Below are 19587 nucleotides of genomic sequence, written 5' to 3' on the forward strand. Positions count from 1 at the left end.
TCACTCTCACCAGCTTCAAGACGCAAGGCTACTCTGCTCTGGCGCAGAATGAATGAGTCGTGCGTAGACCCTGGCCACTTTGAGCATACTTTGAGTAGTTGCATTGAACGGAAATTCCTCCTGTTAACATATACATGTTCACCTACATGTAACCGATGTGAAATGGCTAGCTAGTTAGCGGTGGTGCGCGCTAATAGCGTTTCAATCCGTAACGAAGTAGTTGTCAACTGATGAGCCTATCCTCCTGGGAAATTAACGCGCGCGCCTGTTCATCGGCTGTAAATGGGAAACGAATGTATCTCGTGGACAATAATGGGAGAATCGCCTCGATCACTCGATCACTTGTGGCAGGATGCGGCTGAGATATCACTAATTTCCCTCTGGAATGTCCCAAGTAGCAAGGAATCCCAGAGTGGACAGTAGGCTACTTGGACAGATATGGCATGATTGCAGCGTGTCTTCCTTTCCAGACTAGGGGCTAAATCCGTGCACAAATCTAACAGAACATTTCCTGGGAGACGATAGCGATCATCATGCGCAAAAAAAAGGCATTCACGTCTCTGAAAACTCTCTCCCTTCTAAAAGCACGGTTTTCAATATCTTCCAATTACGCAAGAACATGGTTACCTTTTATTTCATTTTACACTCTTTTTTACAGAACATGCACCCTGTTTTAATTCAAAATACCTTGCAATTAATTCCTCACACCTTTAATTGATAATTCCTAACAAATTGTTCATGAAGCTAATGCAAAGTTTACAACAGGCTTGGACGCATATGCGTCCCAAACTGCAATACCCCTACATAACCAGCAGAAAAATCACTTACGTCAAGTCTAGAATTTGCATAGAGATAAAATCATGTTCACGTCAAAGTAAGGTTTTATAAATAACTTATTGTAAGTGGTTTTCTGCGTAAGTCATACTTAAGATCAAAAAATTGTAAATCCGTTTTATAAATGAGGCCCCAGCTCTACAGATTGAATAGAGCCCTAAATCTGAAATAGCAATGTTTACACCGGTGTCTTTTTTACAGTATTCATCCCATACCCACACACTTCTAATTCTGAAAAGGGAAAGCATACCTGTGATGGGGGACACCCTGGTACTAGTTTCATGTTTTTATACAGTACCCAAGACCACTCTGAGTTAATTTGACCATTGGAAATCAGGCTACTGCGTAAATACTGCAATACAGGTTTGATTGAATAGAGCAGTAAGTGTGCTGATCCGAGAGAGGCACACAGCGAGCTGATAGTAGGAACAGCCTCAGTATTCATCTTACACTGTTCATCTCCTCATCTCCCTCCTCATCTATTGAGTCCCACCCATGTGGCTCAGTTGACAGAGCATGGCACTTGCAACACTAGGGTTGTGGGTTCAATTGATGTGGGAGACCAGTACAAAAATGTGCTTTGGATAAGACCCTCTGCTAAATTACTACAATGTAAATGTCTTTCCTCCGAGGGTTCTGTCTTAGATAATAATAGAGCATCGCTGTCAGTGATGCCCTTGTCTGCCACAAATGGCTAGTAGCTCATCATACTCTCTCTGAGGAAGCTTGGAACATTTAATCCCAAAAGGTCTGAGTGATATTTAAAATATAATATGGACACATCAGAATAAAAGTACACCATTCCATTCTTTATAAATATAGAGCTTTAATTTATTAGTCAGCAACAACAATGGAAAGGGAAGAGAAAGTAATTTACACAAGTCATTACAATAACGTCAGCTCTGTCTGTGCATTTAATCTTTTTTCAGAAAGTCTTAACCGAGCAGAACAAAACAAAAACACTCCAAAAGTAAAGACACATCTTAAAAATCCTTTTTTTGTTTGTTGCTGTAACACCCTGTTTTCAACTAGAGGAGAGTAACAGGGGCTGACTGGTTTTATTCTGGGAATGAATAGTATTCTATAATGAAGAGTGGAAGGGCGAGCATGTCAATATCTGTAGGTACATTACGCATAGTAGTTCTCATCCATTCAGTTTTTCTCTGTGCCACTGAGGCTGTCCCTCAGACCTTGGCTGAAGTTGACCCTACTGTACACTGGAAGAACAGAAAAACTACAACATCGTTTTTTTGTTTGTTTTATAATTACAGTACAAATACATACTCATGCACACAATGAAAAGCCAGCTTCCCAAATATTTTGGTTAGTAAGTGTCACAACATTGTTCAATGCTCTGTTCTGTAAGGGCATGTTTATTTTTGTACATGTAAAGCCAAACTCACCAATAAATGAAAATAGATGGCTCCTAGTCAGAACAAAATGGCTGCTTAGTAAAAGGGATCTGGGCATCGCACCATCTCAAGCTGAATTGTGCTTTTGTTTTTGTCAACCAAAATAAAACGTATTTGGCCAAAGTGTGCTAGGTTTGGCCCTGGCCAATGTTTTGAATATCTAATACATTCCATAAGATTCAAGTCAATCTTTTAAAGATAAGAGAATAATGCCCTTTGTTCCAAAACCTTGACCCTTCCTTTACTGTCCCTCACACTCAATCCCATTGGATGTTTAGATAAACCAAAGAAAGCCTTAGAATGTTTATTTGATAAGTATCTATGGTGTTTGTTTCTTTTTTACTTGACCGTTTTCACAACTTAGTTTACCACAATTGAGCGTCTCAAAGGTAAGATTTGAATCCTTTTTTTCATCCTTTTGTTAAAATATCTATTTGATTGACCTGGCCATTCAATAACAATCATAGTGTCAACCTTCGCACTCACACAAATATGAATTGCCTTGGAAAAATTTGATATACTGATACCTACCCTGATCCTGGCCATGTAGAGCTGTTTTCATGCATACTGTAGGATACATAGCAACACAGCATTTAGTACAACTGGTTTGCCTGAGACAAAGGCATATACTGTATAGTGAGGAATAACAAATTAAGCCAGAAATAAAAACCATCAACCTATTTAGGGAGCCAATAAAATAGCATGGGTATTCAATATAGTCATTTAGACACCAGGTTCACAGGGATAGCTATCCAATGAGTGGAGGAATTTGTGCATCCTCTGCCATTGAACTTGCCCCCGAATCCCCCCTTCACTAAAACACTTGTAAACATTGGACAATAAATTGTGCCTTCCTGTATTATACTTATGCTAAAATGTTTATTCTATTCTACTGAGATATTTACTTTATGTTCGTATTCTTATCTTTAATATTTTCTTAATGTTGTTGCACTGTCGAGAAGGAACCTGCAAGTAAGCATTTGGTTGGATGGTGTATACCATGTGTATCCCGTACATAAGACAAATAAAACTTGAAACTTAAAGTGAGGAGTCTTTGTCCTTATGCAGTGATGGTGAGGTTACTCTATGTTCAAACAATTCCTGGCGAGCCCTTAATTTGAGTATTGAATTTCTGTCAAAGCAAACAACAGGCAAGATAGATATATCTCCATCTACCCCAGCCCTCAGTTAATTTCTCTGTTTACAATGACACCTTTCAGTTCACAATGAACAGCCTTTACATGCCAGTTTACACATTCCAAACAGAGGTGTCAATGTCGAAAGATGGAAAGATGAAGAATTTTGTAATGACAGTAATAACAATAATACAATTAATAACAATAATAACAACAACATTTGCCCAAAAGGTACCTATACACAAAGAGCATTTTTCTATAAGTACAAAGAAATCCACTGAATGATTCTATATACAACTTACAATAAATACTGTGTATCATATACTGTATTGTTCAAAGGGATGTGGGGTGTGTTTGTATGCCTCTTGTTTTTTACCACTTCTGTGTATTTTATTTGTGTTTTTAGATTTCTTTCACCTAGTCACTCTCTTAAGTTGAGTCTTTCCCAGTTTCCAAAGAGTGCCATTGAGGTTTGGGAGAGTTAAGGGACCCCTCATGTCTCCACCTCCTCCTCTCCCTCGCTGTGATGTCGGCGGTTGCGTGGTTTCTTCTGCTCCTTGAGTTCTTTCGTGTCTTTGCCCTTGATGGCTCCCATCATTGAGTCTCCCAGCTGCCAGTAGTCCTCACAGTACTGGTTGATGAGGCCCATCTCTGGCTGGCTCAGGATGGTCAGCAGGTCCTTGTACTGACCCGCGCTGGGCGGAGACGGCCCCAGCCCCCCACCCTCCACCGGGAGGTTGTTGACGGCTCGGCTGGACAGGACCACTAGCTGCAGCTTGACCAGCGTGTGTTTGAAGTTCTTCTCTGTGGCCGTGCACTGGTACACCCCGGAGTCTGAGGGCTGGAGAGAACGCAGCAGCAGACCCTGCTCTGTCTTCAGTACCCGCCCGTCAGAGCGCATCTGAGAGAGTGAGAGAGAGAATCTGAAGTCAAATGTATACTGTTATCTTCTCTCCCCAACCAAGGAGGGCCTACAGCAGCATCTTCTGCACAGATTCTGTCAGACCTGGACCCTGACAGTAAATCTCAGAAAGACAAAAAATAATAGTGTTCCAAAAAAAGTTACACTTGCCAGGACCACAAATACAAATTCCATCTAGCCACCGTTACCCTAGAGCACACAAAAAAATTATACATACCTCGGCCTAAACATCAGCGCCACAGGTAACTTCCACAAAGAAGGGCATTCTATGCCATCAAAAGGAACATAAAATTCCACATACCAATTAGGATCTGGCAAAAAATACTTTAATCAATTATGGAACCCATTGCCCTTTATGGTTGTGAGGTCTGGGGTCCGCTTACCAACCAAGAATTCAGAAAATGGGACAAACACCAAATTGAGACTGCATGCAGAATTCTTCAAAAATATTCTCAGTGTACAACGTAAAACACCAAATAATGCATGCAAAGCGGAAATAGGCTGATACCCGCTATTAATCAAAATCCAGAAAAGAGATGCTAAATTCTATAACCACCTTAAAGGAAGCGATTCCCAAACCTTCCATAACAAAGCCATCACCTACAGAGAAATTCACCTGGAGAAGAGCCCCCTAAGAAAGCTGGTCCTGGGGCTCTATTCACAAACACAAACAGACCCCACAGAGCCCCAGGACAGCAACACAATTAGACCAAACCAAATCATGAGAAAACAGAAATATAATTACTTGACACATTGGAAAGTATTTACAAAAAAAACTGAGCAAACTAGAATTCTATTTGGCCCTAAACAGAGAGTACACAGTGGCAGAATACCTGACCATTAGTGAGTGACCCAAAATTAAGGAAATCTTTGACTATGTACAGACAGTGAGCAGAGCCTTGCCATTGAGAAAGGCTGCCGAAGGCAGACCTGGCTCTCAAGAGAAGACAGGCTATGTGCACACTGCCCACAAAATGAGGTGGAAACTAAGCTGCACTTCCTAACCTGCCAAATGTATGACCATATTAGGGACACATATTTCCCTGATTACACAGACCAACAAAGATTTCAAAAACAAATCCAACTCCCATATCTTGTGGGTGAAATACCACAGTGTGCAATCACAGCAGCAAGATATGTGACCTGTTGCCACAAGAAAAGGGCAACCAGTGAAGAACAAACACCATTGTAAATATATTTTATATTTTATATTTATGTATTTTTATTTGTACTTTAACTATTTGCACATCATTACAACACTGTATGTCTTTATTATTTTAGAACTTTTGTACGTGTAACGTTTACCGTGAATTTTTTATTGTTTATTATCTATTTCACTTGCTTTAGCAATGTAAACATGTTTCCCATGCCAATAAAGCTCTTAAATTGAATTGAAATTGAGTGAATGAGAAGGAGCGATAGAGACAGAGAGCGATAGAGAGAGAGAGAGAGAACGAGAGAGCGAGAGAGATAGAAAGTGTGTGAGAGAGGGAGAGAGTTATGACTTATGAGAGTTATGAAGAAATAAGGCATGATGTAAAGCCAGGGTAGAAACATCAGAGGAGAGGCCAAGCAGACAGCTAATTTCCTGCTCTTGTTGGCAGAACAGCATCATCACCAACCACCAACTATACCACTATATCAGTGTTATGACTACCTATACATTCTTCGACTAACACAATCCACATTGACCTGCAGTTCAATAAGTGCTCTAGTGATTGAATCCATTGTCTCTTGATGTTTACCCTGGTACATATTCAAGAGTGTTATTAGCCGCTGACAGCTATTCTACCCAGAATCAGATGTGCTGACAACAGCCCTGCCAACTGAGCCAAGCCAATGGGGATAGGCAGAATCCAACAGAAAAGCCAATAAAACAGAAGTTACACCATAAAACTTTAACAAAAGCGTCAGGGTGAGAAACCATGAGCTGGTCTTATGCTGTTTTATGTATGGGCCCATCCTTTGGATAATGGGAAAGTTTGGGCTTTACCATGCCAGGTTGAAGACCAACCACCTGGTTGTCATGTCTGGATGGATGTTGTCTCTTTATCACAGTAATACATCAATAGACTGACAACAGTAATACAGAAATAGACTGACAACAGTAATACATCAATAGACTGACAACAGTAATACATCAATAGACTGACAACAGTAATACATCAACAGATTTCAGCTATCAGATGAAACATACAGCAGCCTGACAAAGACTCTTCACCATCATTATGTAACAGAATGAGAAGTGCTGTCGACAGAGAGGAACATCACGTCCTTCTAGAGAGATTTACTCCTAAACCTATAAACTCCCTGTCAGAGAGGTGATGTATGGTTCAAGTTAACTTAGTTCATGGTATCCCTTAATATGTCTGAGTATAAAGTTAAATTGTGCAGAAAGTATACCTGTAGATCTCAACAGTGTTTTGGGAAGAATACTAGTTTGAGTGATATTGCTTACCTCTTTACGGCGGTCACTGTTGTCCCTTTGCAGGTGCCACTTGATGGCGGCATGAGGTGAACGGGCCTGGCACTCCAGGAAGGTGCTGCTGCCCTCCACCCCATACTGCACCATCTCCAGGGTGTTCTTATTAGCTGAGAATGAAAGACACCATGGCAACCATAGATTCAGTATCAAGTCCCACAAAGACCAAAAATCCAAAAGAGCAATGTTTTATTTATATCTATTTGAAGAAAATGCTGGCATGTGGGGCCTCCCGAGATGCGCAGCAGTCTAAGGCACTGCATCACAGTGCTTGAGGCATTCTACAGACCGAGGTTCGATCCCAGGCTGTGTCACAAATGGCCGTGACCGGGAGTCCCATAGGGCGGTGCACAATTGGCCAGCATCATCCAGGATAGGGGAATGTATGGCCGGGGGGGGGGGCTTTACTTTGCTCATAGCGCTCTAGCGACACCTTGTGGCTGGCCAGGGCGCCTGCAGGCTGACTCAGGTGGTCAGTTGAACGGTGTTTCCTCCGACACAATGGTACAGCTGGCTTCCGGGTTAAGTGGGGAGGTGTTAAGAAGTGAGGTTTGGCAGGCCATGTTTCGAGGATGCATGACTTGACCTTCACCTCTACTGAGCCCATTGGGGAGTTGCAGAGTTGAGACAAGATCGTAATTGGGTCACAATTGGATATCACAAAATTGGGGAGAATTTTCTACAAATGCTGGCATGTGATGGCATAAATTAAGTCAGTCCTCTCAAAATGAATGAGATTAATTCACCACCACTGAAAATCTCTAACCCATCCACCCACTAGAACTGGCAAATACTGGTCTTACCATTGGAGTTGAAGCCCCTGCACTGCCGGATGGGATTCCCGTACTTGACGTCCTGCCTTCGGCTGCGTCTAAAGGGGTCAGACCAGTATTCCCGAATAAGAGAAGAGAATAAATTACCAAGCAAATGCAAAGCCATTCAACAATCCACCGAGCCAGTCAAAAATCCATACAGCCATAAAACTTTGCATATATTCATTCAACAACCTATAGAGCCATCCAATAACATATAGAGTTAGTCAACAATCTAAAGAGCCATTCAACAACCTATAGAATGAGTGAACAACCAAAAAGCCATTCAACAACCTATAGAATCAATCAACAACCTATAAAGCCATTCAAAAACCTATAGAGCCTTTCAACAACCTAAAGAGCCAGTCAACGACCTACTGCAGAAAGCCATTCAACAACCTAAAGAGCCATTCAACAACCTACAGAGCCAGTCAACGACCTACTGTAAGGAGGCACTCAACAATTTATACAGCCAGTCAACAATCCATGGAGCCATTCAACAATCTACACAGCTAGTCAACAATTTATAGAGCCAGCTAACAAAGTATAGAGCCAGTCAACAATATATAGAGCCAGTCAAAAATCTACAGAGCCAGTCAAAAAAATATAAAGCCAGTCAACAATGTATAGAGCCAGTCAACAATCTATGGAGCCAGTCAACAATCTATAGAGCCAGTCAACAATCTATGGAGCCAATCAAAAATATATGGAGCCAGTCAAAAATATATGGAGCCAGTCAACAATCTATGGAGCCAATCAAAAATATATGGAGCCAGTCAACAATCTATGGAGCCAGTCAACAATCTATGGAGCCAATCAAAAATATATGGAGCAGGTCAACAATCTATGGAGCCAATCAACAACCTATAGAGTCAGTCAACATTGTATAGAGCCAGTAAACAATCTACAGAAACAGTCAACAAGATATCCAGCTAGTCATCAATGTATAAAGCCAATCAAAAATTTATAGAGCCAGTCAAAAATGTATAGAGCCAGTCAAAAATGTATAGAGCCAGTCAAAAATCTCTAGAGCCAGTCAACAATGTATAGAGCCAGTCAAAAATCTCTAGAGCCAGTCAACAATGTATAGAGCCAGTCAACAATCTATTGAGCCAGTCAAAAATCTATAGAGCAAGTCAACAATGTATAGAGCCACTCAACAATCTATAGAGCCAGTCAACAATGTATAGAGCCAGCCAACAATCTAAACAGCTAGTCAACAATGTATAAATCCAGTCAACAATGTATAAATCCAGTCAACAATCTATAGAGCCAGTCAACAATCTATAGAGCCAGTCAACACTGTATAAATCCAGTCATCAATCTATAGAGCCAGTCAACAATGTATAGAGCCAGTCAGAAATCTATAGAGCCAGTCAACAATGTATAGAACCAGTCAACAATCTATAGAGCCAGTCAACAATATATAGAGCCAGCCAACAACGTACAGAGCCAGTCATAAATCTATAGAGCCAGTCAACAATGTATAGAGCCAGTCAACAATCTATTGAGCCAGTCAAGAATCTAAACAGCTAGTCAACAATGTATAAATCCAGTCAACAATCTATAAAGCCAGTAAAAAATCTATGGAGGCAGTCAACAATGTATAGAGCCAGTCAACAATGTATTGAGCCAGTCAACAATTTATAGAGCCAGTCAACAATGAATAGAGCCAGTCAACAATCTATAGAGCCGGTCAACAATGTATAGAGCCAGTCAGAAATCTATAGAGCCAGTCAACAATGTATAGAACCAGTCAACAATCTATAGAGCCAGTCAACAATATATAGAGCCAGCCAACAACGTACAGAGCCAGTCATAAATCTATAGAGCCAGTCAAACATGTATAGAGCCAGTCAACAATGTATAGAGGCAGTCAACAATCTATTGAGCCAGTCAAGAATCTAAACAGCTAGTCAACAATGTATAAATCCAGTCAACAATCTATAAAGCCAGTAAAAAATCTATGGAGCCAGTCAACAATGTATAGAGCCAGTCAACAATGTATAGAGCCAGTCAACAATCTATAGAGCCAGTCAACAATGTATAGAGCCAGTCAACAATGTATAGAGCCAGTCAACAATGTATAGAGGCAGTCAACAATCTATTGAGCCAGTCAAGAATCTATAGAGCCAGTCAACAATGTATAGAGCCACTCAACAATCTATAGAGCCAGTCAACAATGTATAGAGCCAGCCAACAATCTAAACAGCTAGTCAACAATGTATAAATCCAGTCAACAATGTATAAATCCAGTCAACAATCTATAGAGCCAGTCAACACTGTATAAATCCAGTCATCAATCTATAGAGCCAGTCAACAATGTATAGAGCCAGTCAGAAATCTATAGAGCCAGTCAACAATGTATAGAACCAGTCAACAATCTATAGAGCCAGTCAACAATATATAGAGCCAGCCAACAACGTACAGAGCCAGTCATAAATCTATAGAGCCAGTCAACAATGTATAGAGCCAGTCAACAATCTATTGAGCCAGTCAAGAATCTAAACAGCTAGTCAACAATGTATAAATCCAGTCAACAATCTATAAAGCCAGTAAAAAATCTATGGAGGCAGTCAACAATGTATAGAGCCAGTCAACAATGTATTGAGCCAGTCAACAATTTATAGAGCCAGTCAACAATGAATAGAGCCAGTCAACAATCTATAGAGCCGGTCAACAATGTATAGAGCCAGTCAGAAATCTATAGCCAGTCAGAAATCTATAGAGCCAGTCAACAATGTATAGAACCAGTCAACAATCTATAGAGCCAGTCAACAATATATAGAGCCAGCCAACAACGTACAGAGCCAGTCATAAATCTATAGAGCCAGTCAACAATGTATAGAGCCAGTCAACAATGTATAGAGCCAGTCAACAATCTATTGAGCCAGTCAAGAATCTAAACAGCTAGTCAACAATGTATAAATCCAGTCAACAATCTATAAAGCCAGTAAAAAATATATGGAGGCAGTCAACAATGTATAGAGCCAGTCAACAATGTATAGAGCCAGTCAACAATTTATAGAGCCAGTCAACAATGAATAGAGCCAGTCAACAATCTATAGAGAAGGTCAACAATGTATAGAGCCAGTCAGAAATCTATAGAGCCAGTCAGAAATCTATAGAGCCAGTCAACAATGTATAAATCCAGTCAACAATCTATAAAGCCAGTAAAAAATCTATGGAGCCAGTCAACAATGTATAGAGCCAGTCAACAATGTATAGAGCCAGTCAACAATCTATAGAGCAGAGTCAACAATGTATAGAGCCAGTCAACAATGTATAGAGCCAGTCAACAATGTATAGAGGCAGTCAACAATCTATTGAGCCAGTCAAGAATCTAAACAGCTAGTCAACAATATATAAATCCAGTCAACAATCTATAAAGCCAGTAAAAAATCTATGGAGCCAGTCAACAATCTATAGAGCCAGTCAACACTGTATAAATCCAGTCATCAATCTATAGAGCCAGTCAACAATGTATAGAGCCAGTCAGAAATCTATAGAGCCAGTCAACAATGTATAGAACCAGTCAACAATCTATAGAGCCAGTCAACAATATATAGAGCCAGCCAACAACGTACAGAGCCAGTCATAAATCTATAGAGCCAGTCAACAATGTATAGAGCCAGTCAACAATCTATTGAGCCAGTCAAGAATCTAAACAGCTAGTCAACAATGTATACATCCAGTCAACAATCTATAAAGCCAGTAAAAAATCTATGGAGGCAGTCAACAATGTATTGAGCCAGTCAAAACTCTATGGAGCCAGTCAACAGTGTATAGAGCCAGTCAACAATCTATAGAGCCAGTCAACAATCTATAGAGCCGGTCAACAATGTATAGAGCCAGTCAGAAATCTATAGAGCCAGTCAACAATGTATAGAACCAGTCAACAATCTATAGAGCCAGTCAACAATATATAAAGCCAGCCAACAACGTACAGAGCCAGTCATAAATCTATAGAGCCAGTCAACAATGTATAGAGCCAGTCAACAATGTATAGAGGCAGTCAACAATCTATTGAGCCAGTCAAGAATCTAAACAGCTAGTCAACAATGTATAAATCCAGTCAACAATCTATAAAGCCAGTAAAAAATCTATGGAGCCAGTCAACAATGTATAGAGCCAGTCAACAATGTTTAGAGCCAGTCAACAATCTATAGAGCCAGTCAACAATGCATAGAGCCAGTCAACAATGTATAGAGCCAGTCAACAATGTATAGAGGCAGTCAACAATCTATTGAGCCAGTCAAGAATCTAAGCAGCTAGTCAACAATGTATAAATCCAGTCAACAATCTATAAAGCCAGTAAAAAATCTATGGAGCCAGTCAACAATGTATAGAGCCAGTCAACAATGTATAGAGCCAGTCAACAATCTATAGAGCCAGTCAACAATGTATAGAGCCAGTCAACAATGTATAGATCCAGTCAACAATGTATAGAGCCAGTCAGAAATCTATAGAGCCAGTCAACAATGTATAGAGCCAGTCAACAATGTATAGAGGCAGTCAACAATCTATTGAGCCAGTCAAGAATCTAAACAGCTAGTCAACAATGTATAAATCCAGTCAACAATCTATAAAGCCAGTAAAACATATATGGAGGCAGTCAACAATGTATAGAGCCAGTCAACAATGTATTGAGCCAGTCAACAATTTATAGAGCCAGTCAACAATGTATAGAGCCAGTCAACAATCTATAGAGCCGGTCAACAATGTATAGAGCCAGTCAGAAATCTATAGAGCCAGTCAACAATGTATAGAACCAGTCAACAATGTACAGAGCCAGTCAACAATTTATAGAGCCAGTCAACAATGTATAGAGCCAGTCAACAATCTATAGAGCCGGTCAACAATGTATAGAGCCATTCAACAATCTGTAGAGCCAGTCAACAACATATCCAGCCAGGAAACAATATTTCGAGCCAGTAAATAATCAATGGATCCAGTCAACAATCTACAGAGAGGGTCAACAATGTATAGAGCCGGTCAACAAGCTATAGAGCCCGTCAACAATGTATAGAGCCAGCCAAAAATGTATTGAACCAGTCAACAATGCATAGAGCCAGTCAACAATCTATAGAGCCAGTAAACAATGTAGAGAGCCATTCAACAATCTGTAGAGCCAGTCAACAACATATCCAGCCAGGAACAATATATAGAGCCAGTCAACAATGTATAGAGCAAGTCAACAATCTATACAGTCAGTCAGTAATGTATAGAGCCAGTCAACAATCTATAGAGCCAGTCAATAATGTATAGAGCCAGTCAACAATATATAGAGCCAGTCAACAATCTATAGAGCCAGTCAATAATGTATAGAGCCAGTCAACAACCTGTAGAGCCAGTCAACAACCTATAGAGCCAGTCAATAATGTATAAAGCCAGTCAACAGTGTATAGAGCCAGTCAACAATGTACAGAGCCAGTCAACAATGTATAGAGCCAGTCAACAATCCATAAAGCCATTCTGAGCAGCTCATGCTGATGCTCACCTCTTTTGCGAGGCGGAGTAGCGGGAGCAGGACCTTCCATCCCAGGCGCAGTAGGGGTCCCGGGCCAGGCAGCAGTCAGCACATGCCTCCCCGTACACGTCACAGCGGTGGAGGGCCAGGTGGGTAACACCAAGCTCAGAAGACACGTAGAGCTGTTGCTGTGAGAGGAGGAAGCCATGGAGGATGTTAGATCACAGCTAGATAAAGTATCAGAGTATCAGTGAACAGAGGATGCAGAGAGGCTTCTATGAAGGCTCTCCATTTTTTCAGTGCAGAGGTTTACAGGGGATAAGAATCCATCAAAGCCATAACAATGTAATGTGATAATATAATTTGCTTATTGGAAGATTTGTGAGCACATTGGGAGAGCTCACCCTTTCTGTATAACAAAGATTTCCATTGTTCTAAGACAATATTCAGTTTTTAAGATCAGCTGTTGTAAAATTGCAACCCTTTCTAAGAATGATGTCATGTATCCATGGCCAACTATTTTAATCACAGTGAAAGACAAAACTAAAGTTGAATGCATTTTCCATATTTCTCTTTTCATTGTCTAAACCAGACTGCAGGCTTCTATGAACTATGAAGGGACACATTAGTTCCACAGCTGTTTACATGTAGGTCATGGTATTCCTAAATAATTTCCCTTCATTTAATTCAGCTCCTTGGCTCTTTATCCCAGGAAAGATATATAGGTCTATTAGGTAAGGTTTTATACAGATATGCTTACCCTTTTGGACGAGATCTTCATTGTTATAATCGGAGTAGGAACCTGAAATGGGAAGACAATGCATTGATCAGTCTTATAAAGTTGTTGAAAATATACATGGTTAAAAGCAGAGATAGAGGGAGAGAGAGGCACAGAGAGAGTCCGAGAAAGAGCGAAAGAAAGAGAAAGACAGAGGGAGAAAGAGAGAGAGACAGAGAGCGACAGGGAGTGACAGAGAGAGAGACATAGAGAGAGACAGAGAGCGACAGGGAGTGACAGAGAGAGAGACATAGAGATAGACAGAGAGAGACAGAGAGCGACATGGAGCGACATAGAGAGAGACATTGAGAGAGACATAGAGAGAGACAGAGAGACAGAGAGCGACAGGGAGTGACAGAGAGAGAGACATAGAGATAGACAGAGAGAGACAGAGAGCGACATGGAGCGACATAGAGAGAGACATAGAGAGAGACATAGAGAGAGACAGAGAGAGACAGAGAGCGACAGAGAGCGACAGGGAGCGACAGAGAGAGAGACATAAAGATAGACAGAGAGAGAGACAGAGAGCGACATGGAGAGACAAAGAGGGAGACACGAGAAAGAAAGAGAAAGACAGAGACAGAGAGAGAGACACAGAGAGACAAAGAGGGAGACACGAGAAAGAAAGAGAAAGACAGAGACAGAGAGAGAGACACAGAGAGACATATAGAGAGACAGAGAGAGACAGAGAGCGACATGGAGAGACAAAGAGAGAGAACGAGAAAGAAAGAGAAAGACAGAGACAGAGAGAGAGACACAGAGAGACATAAAGAGAGACAGAGCGACAGGGAGAGACAGAGACAGAGAGACAGAGAAAGAGAGAGAGACAGAGAGAGGCATAGAGAAAGACAGAGAGACAGAGAGAGACAGAGAAAGCCAAAGAGAAACGGAGAAAGATAGAAATAGAAAGAGAGAGACAGAGAGAGAAAATGAGAGAGAGAGAGGATAGAAAAATAAGAAAGACAGTTAGTGCTCACCTTGAACACCTCTACCTCCTCCAGGACCAGTTCTTCAGTCTGCAGGTCGTCTCTGGGCAACACAATCACCTTCTGAACCGTTCCCCTGTCTATGGCCCAAGGAAACACCTGAGACTTGTAACACTACATACCTGTTGTAACCTAACCTTGTCCCCAGACTATTGCGCATAAATGCCTGGTACATCAATGATTCAATTTTGGTCTTAGTGGGAGTGATCATAGAATTATATGGGAGTGACCTTACTGAATATTTGTCATCAATTAATTTTAGCAAACCACACGACTATGAGGCGTGACTCAGTGCTTGTGTTGCGCTAGCGTGATTGGTTGGTAGATTAAGCCGATTAAGCCAATGCCTATGCACTGGGAGTTTATCCCAGTCTTTCTGTAATGGCTAAAGAAGGCCAAGTTTGACACATTGATCCATCAGACTCTTTGCGCATTTGGGCGGAAGTGTCTGGGAAGGAGATTAGTTATCACCCAACACTACCCTGCCTTGCTGCCAGTTAATCAAACTGCCCTCGCTACATTCCTCTGCTAATGTAAAGGTTAATCCTCACTCATCATTCCATCAGGCCTTAGAACTACACTACAGTACTCTTCACCACTTTCAGACAGATCTCTCTGTGTTCACCTTTTGTCCTACATTTTACACTGACTCTGGGCATAGTGGAGCACGGTGTGCTCGTATAAAAATCCATTAGTCTCCCAGAGACGCAGAGCAGAACAAAAAACACACACAAAGGGGATAATGTGCTGCATGTATGGGCTTCATGCACTAGGGGAGTGATGTCACGTCAGCTTTTAAAAAGTTCAAAGAAAGGAGACAAACAGAAAAATCTCTACCGCTGCAATGTACCGGTGGTGAGATTTGTGTGATGGATTTCCTTACTGTAAGCCCCCTCCTCCTTTCCCTCTCCTCTCACCCCCCCCCCCCCTGCCCTGCCCTGCCCTGCAGGTAGAGAACCCAAAAGCTTTTACTTAAAGTGAATGATGTGAAGAATGATCCTATTTATTGGTGAAACATCCATTTTGACAAAAAGGCATTCAAAAGCTTTGCTCCTGGGGTTAAATGATAGGGAGAAAGACAGCAGGTCCATCTGGCGGGACTGCCTTGGGATTATTTACACGTTTCTCCTTTGTTTTACTAACAGAAGGAAATCTGTTTGGCATCCTTGGACATTGTACAAAGAGTGATGTAGGCCTGCTATATTTCACATGAATATAGACTAGTGAGGACTCACCAGTTCCCAGGAACAGCACTTCATAGTTCCCGTCTACCGCGGCCACCTGGTCCACAGTGATGGTGGTGAACTCGTACTCCACGTTGGTCCGGACCACCAGGGGGCGCTTGTGTATTGGGTACACAGCATTGTACATATTGGGGTGGTTCCGCATGAAGTTGATCACCTCGTCTGGGTAGTCTTTGGTGGACTTCATGTTGGGGGTGAACGTACCACCGGGGCACTGTTGTTGAAAAGGAAACTAGCATTAAAACATTTGCCTCTCACCACAGAAATATCAACAACCACTTAAATGTTGGGTATGAAGGCTGATATGTGTCCTGCTTGAAAGACAAATGGTTTCTGTTTGATGTCTAAGTGTCTTTTATGCCACCTTGGTTTGGTATTAACACTCAGGGTCATGGGAGGGTGAGGCTCACCGTCCCAGGCCGAGGGTAGGGGATCTTCCCAGTGTAGGCCACCCACTGGTAGTTGGGCCCCTCCTTATGGGCAAAGGGTCCATTGAAGACCTGGCGGATGTCAGCCATGGAATAGACACAAACTGCTGAGCCCTTGAACACTGAGCTGTATGGAGAGGAGTGAGATAGACAGCTCAGTGTGTTAAGAACTGAAATAAACCCAAAAGGGACATAATATGACAATGAAAGTATATTTCAATAATTATTCTTAATATTTTCTAATAAAAGTGTCTGAACAGAAGTTTGGCCACTCACCCTGAGACAGAGAAGACTCCGTAGATAACAGGAGTCTTGGTATCCTGCGTCGGCTGTATGTAAACATCTCCTAAAAGACAGATACACAGAGACAATCAAGTCAGTGCAAAGAGGACAGACTAAAGAAACGTCCTGTTCCACAGCACACTCCTCATCACCGCTAATATTTACAGAGCTCCAGTCACTCATTCAAAAGTTACTCGGTGAAACACCCTTTGCCTTTCACAAAACCTGAACTCCCATCAGAACAGGCAGAACAGCTCTGCTCTTAGGGATCCAAAGGTGTCAAACAGGATGCGCAAATGTACACGTTTCTCCTCTCCTCTTTCAAACTGCAGGTCAGAGGCAAGTCAAGCTTTGTGTTGCTGAAAGAGGTTGTGACCGGATAACAGTCATGCAGTGGCTTGATGGAATTGGAGATAAACTAGCAGTGAGGATGGGGTCAAAGCCAAGAAGAAAGGAGAAGATGTGGCTAGCCTCCTCCTCCAGGGTTGTACTACTGAATTCCAGTATCCTGCTGTCGGAAATAGGAGGTGTAAGCCCATGGCACATCTCTATAGAGCAACAGGAAATGAACTGAGAGACATCTCCACAGGAAGGACTAGCAGGCCAAGGTGAAGGATTCAGTACTGTATTATACATAATGTAATAAAACACACAAAGAAAAGACCAAGAGCTTCAGAGACAACACCTTTGGAAAGTCACCATTCTATCCATGAGCGTATTCTAAGCCCTTAGAGGAAGACGGAATCATACCTCACAAGCCTCTGGGGGGCCCAGCAAGAACTCTACCTAAGATTTGGGCAGTTTGTCTCTCCCCGCTGGCCTGCTCTCTGACTGGCCCACATTCTCCTCTTAGGAGGCCCATCTACCTCACAGAACAGAATTCAAGAGTAAGTGGCCAGCCTGCCAGTGTGTAGTAGGGGAATTTACATTGGCCAGAGGATAAAGACACTGCATGTCTACACATACCACGCTGTCAAGAACCTGTGAGAACTCTACAACTTGAATTGAAAGCAGTATATGGCATTTAATGGACAATGATCTGACGTATAATACATTCTACAAGTCTTATAGTCACAAATTACTCATTTTGCGTACACTGAACACATTTTTATTCACTAGTATTTGCAATGGGACATACTAAAAACAATAGTTGTCCGGTTGACATAGTTCTAACTGTATATACACAACAGAATGACAGTAGAGGTGAGCAGGCCTGGTGAGTCCAGTTGTATGACAGTAGAGGTGAGCAGGCCTGGTGAGTCCAGTTGTATGACAGTAGAGGTGAGCAGGCCTAGTGAGTCCAGTTGTATGACAATAGAGGTGAGCAGGCCTAGTGAGTCCAGTTGTATGACAGTAGAGGTGAGCAGGCCTGGTGAGTCCAGTTGTATGACAGTAGAGGTGAGCAGGCCTGGTGAGTCCAGTTGTATGACAGTAGAGGTGAGCAGGCCTGGTGAGTCCAGTTGTATGACAGTAGAGGTGAGCAGGCCTGGTGAGTCCAGTTGTATGACAGTAGAGGTGAGCAGGCCTGGTGAGTCCAGTTGAATGACAGTAGAGGTGAGCAGGCCTGGTGAGTCCAGTTGTATGTGTACGCTCTGAATGTCACTCAAGGCTCTCTCAGGGGAGAGTCTGAGGTTATGATTTCATTCCCATAGCAAAGGATAAGGAGAGGGACTGAAACAGAGCATATGGTCCTTATTCCTCCTTAACCACCTTTTATCTCTAGACACACACATGCATACACATACGTATGCACACACACACACACATACACCCTCATCCAGAGCCCACAGCTGCTCAAGGCAGAACAGCGGAACGGTCATGGGTTACTACAGACACAGAGAGAAGGGCTGTCAGGGTTGTCATACAACAGATGAGCCCCACCAAGACACACAGCTGTTCCAGTACAGAAAGGGATGAATCAGATAAACTACACGGCAGTCACAAACAGACAGAAAACAGGAGCTATCATTAGCTCAATACATGTACAGCAGTCGGTTGCCCCCCAAAATATTATTATTATAAAGGGGAAAAGCTACTTGATTGGAAATATAAATATTCTGACAAGGCAGAGAAGAGTTGGCAACAGGAAGGCTTGTTAAAGAGATTCTCCGGTACATTTGTATACTTTTGAAAGTAGTCCCTGAAAATTGCGTACAACGTCACTACATTGCCAAAAGTTTGTGGGCACCTTCTCATCGAACATCTCATTGCAAAATCATGGGCATTGATAGGGAGTTGGTCCCCCCTTTGCTGATATAACAGCCTCCAATCTTCTGGGAAGGCTTTCCACTAGTTGTTGGAACATTGCTACGGGGACTTGCTTCCAATCAGCTACAAGAGCATTAGTGAGGTCGGGCACTGATATTGGGCAATTAGGCCTGGCTCGCTGTGGGTGTTCCAATTCATCCCAAAGGTGTTTTTGATGGGGTTGAGGTCGGTGCTCCGTTGCAGGCCGATCTCGACATACCATTTCTGTATGGACCTTACTTTGTTCACAAGGGCATTGTCATTGTATTGTCATTGTCATTATATGCTGTAGCATTAAGATTTAAATTCACTGGAACTAAGGGGCCTAACCCGAACAATGAAAAACAGCCCCAGACCATTATTTGTCTTCCACCAAACTTTACAGTTGGAACTATGCATTCGGACAGGTAGCGTTCTCCTGGCATGCGCCAAACCCAGATTCGTGATTCATCACTCCAGAGAATGCGTTTCCACTGCTCCAGAGTCCAATGGTGCGCGCGCTATACACCCCTTTAGCCAACGCTTGGCATTGCACATGGTGATCTTAGGCTTGT

At 42.1% G+C, this 19587-nt stretch overlaps 1 protein-coding gene across 6 annotated transcripts in view; it reads right to left on the reverse strand.

The window, feature by feature from the left end:
- Positions 1–1643: 1643 nt before the first annotated feature.
- Positions 1644–19587, reverse strand: part of LOC110494581 (semaphorin-3F) — a 93887-nt gene continuing 75943 nt past the window's right edge. For 4 of the 6 annotated variants that reach the window (XM_090206103.1, XM_090206101.1, XM_090206104.1 and 1 more), the window contains 9 exons: positions 16781–16850; positions 16487–16631; positions 16068–16290; positions 14824–14912; positions 13829–13870; positions 13097–13256; positions 7590–7670; positions 6763–6896; positions 1644–4283 (listed from right to left, as the gene is read on the reverse strand). In XM_090206103.1, coding sequence (XP_090062229.1) covers positions 3876–4283; positions 6763–6896; positions 7590–7670; positions 13097–13256; positions 13829–13870; positions 14824–14912; positions 16068–16290; positions 16487–16631; positions 16781–16850 — 1352 coding nt within the window. In that variant the 3' untranslated portion in view covers positions 1644–3875. The remainder of the gene's footprint in view (positions 4284–6762; positions 6897–7589; positions 7671–13096; positions 13257–13828; positions 13871–14823; positions 14913–16067; positions 16291–16486; positions 16632–16780; positions 16851–19587) is intronic. The other 2 variants (XM_021569773.3, XM_021569771.3) reach the window with 1 other exon arrangement.

The sequence above is a fragment of the Oncorhynchus mykiss genome, chromosome 17, assembly GCF_057628025.1.
Source record: "Oncorhynchus mykiss isolate SJ-2025 chromosome 17, ASM5762802v1, whole genome shotgun sequence".
Lineage (NCBI taxonomy): Eukaryota > Metazoa > Chordata > Actinopteri > Salmoniformes > Salmonidae > Oncorhynchus > Oncorhynchus mykiss.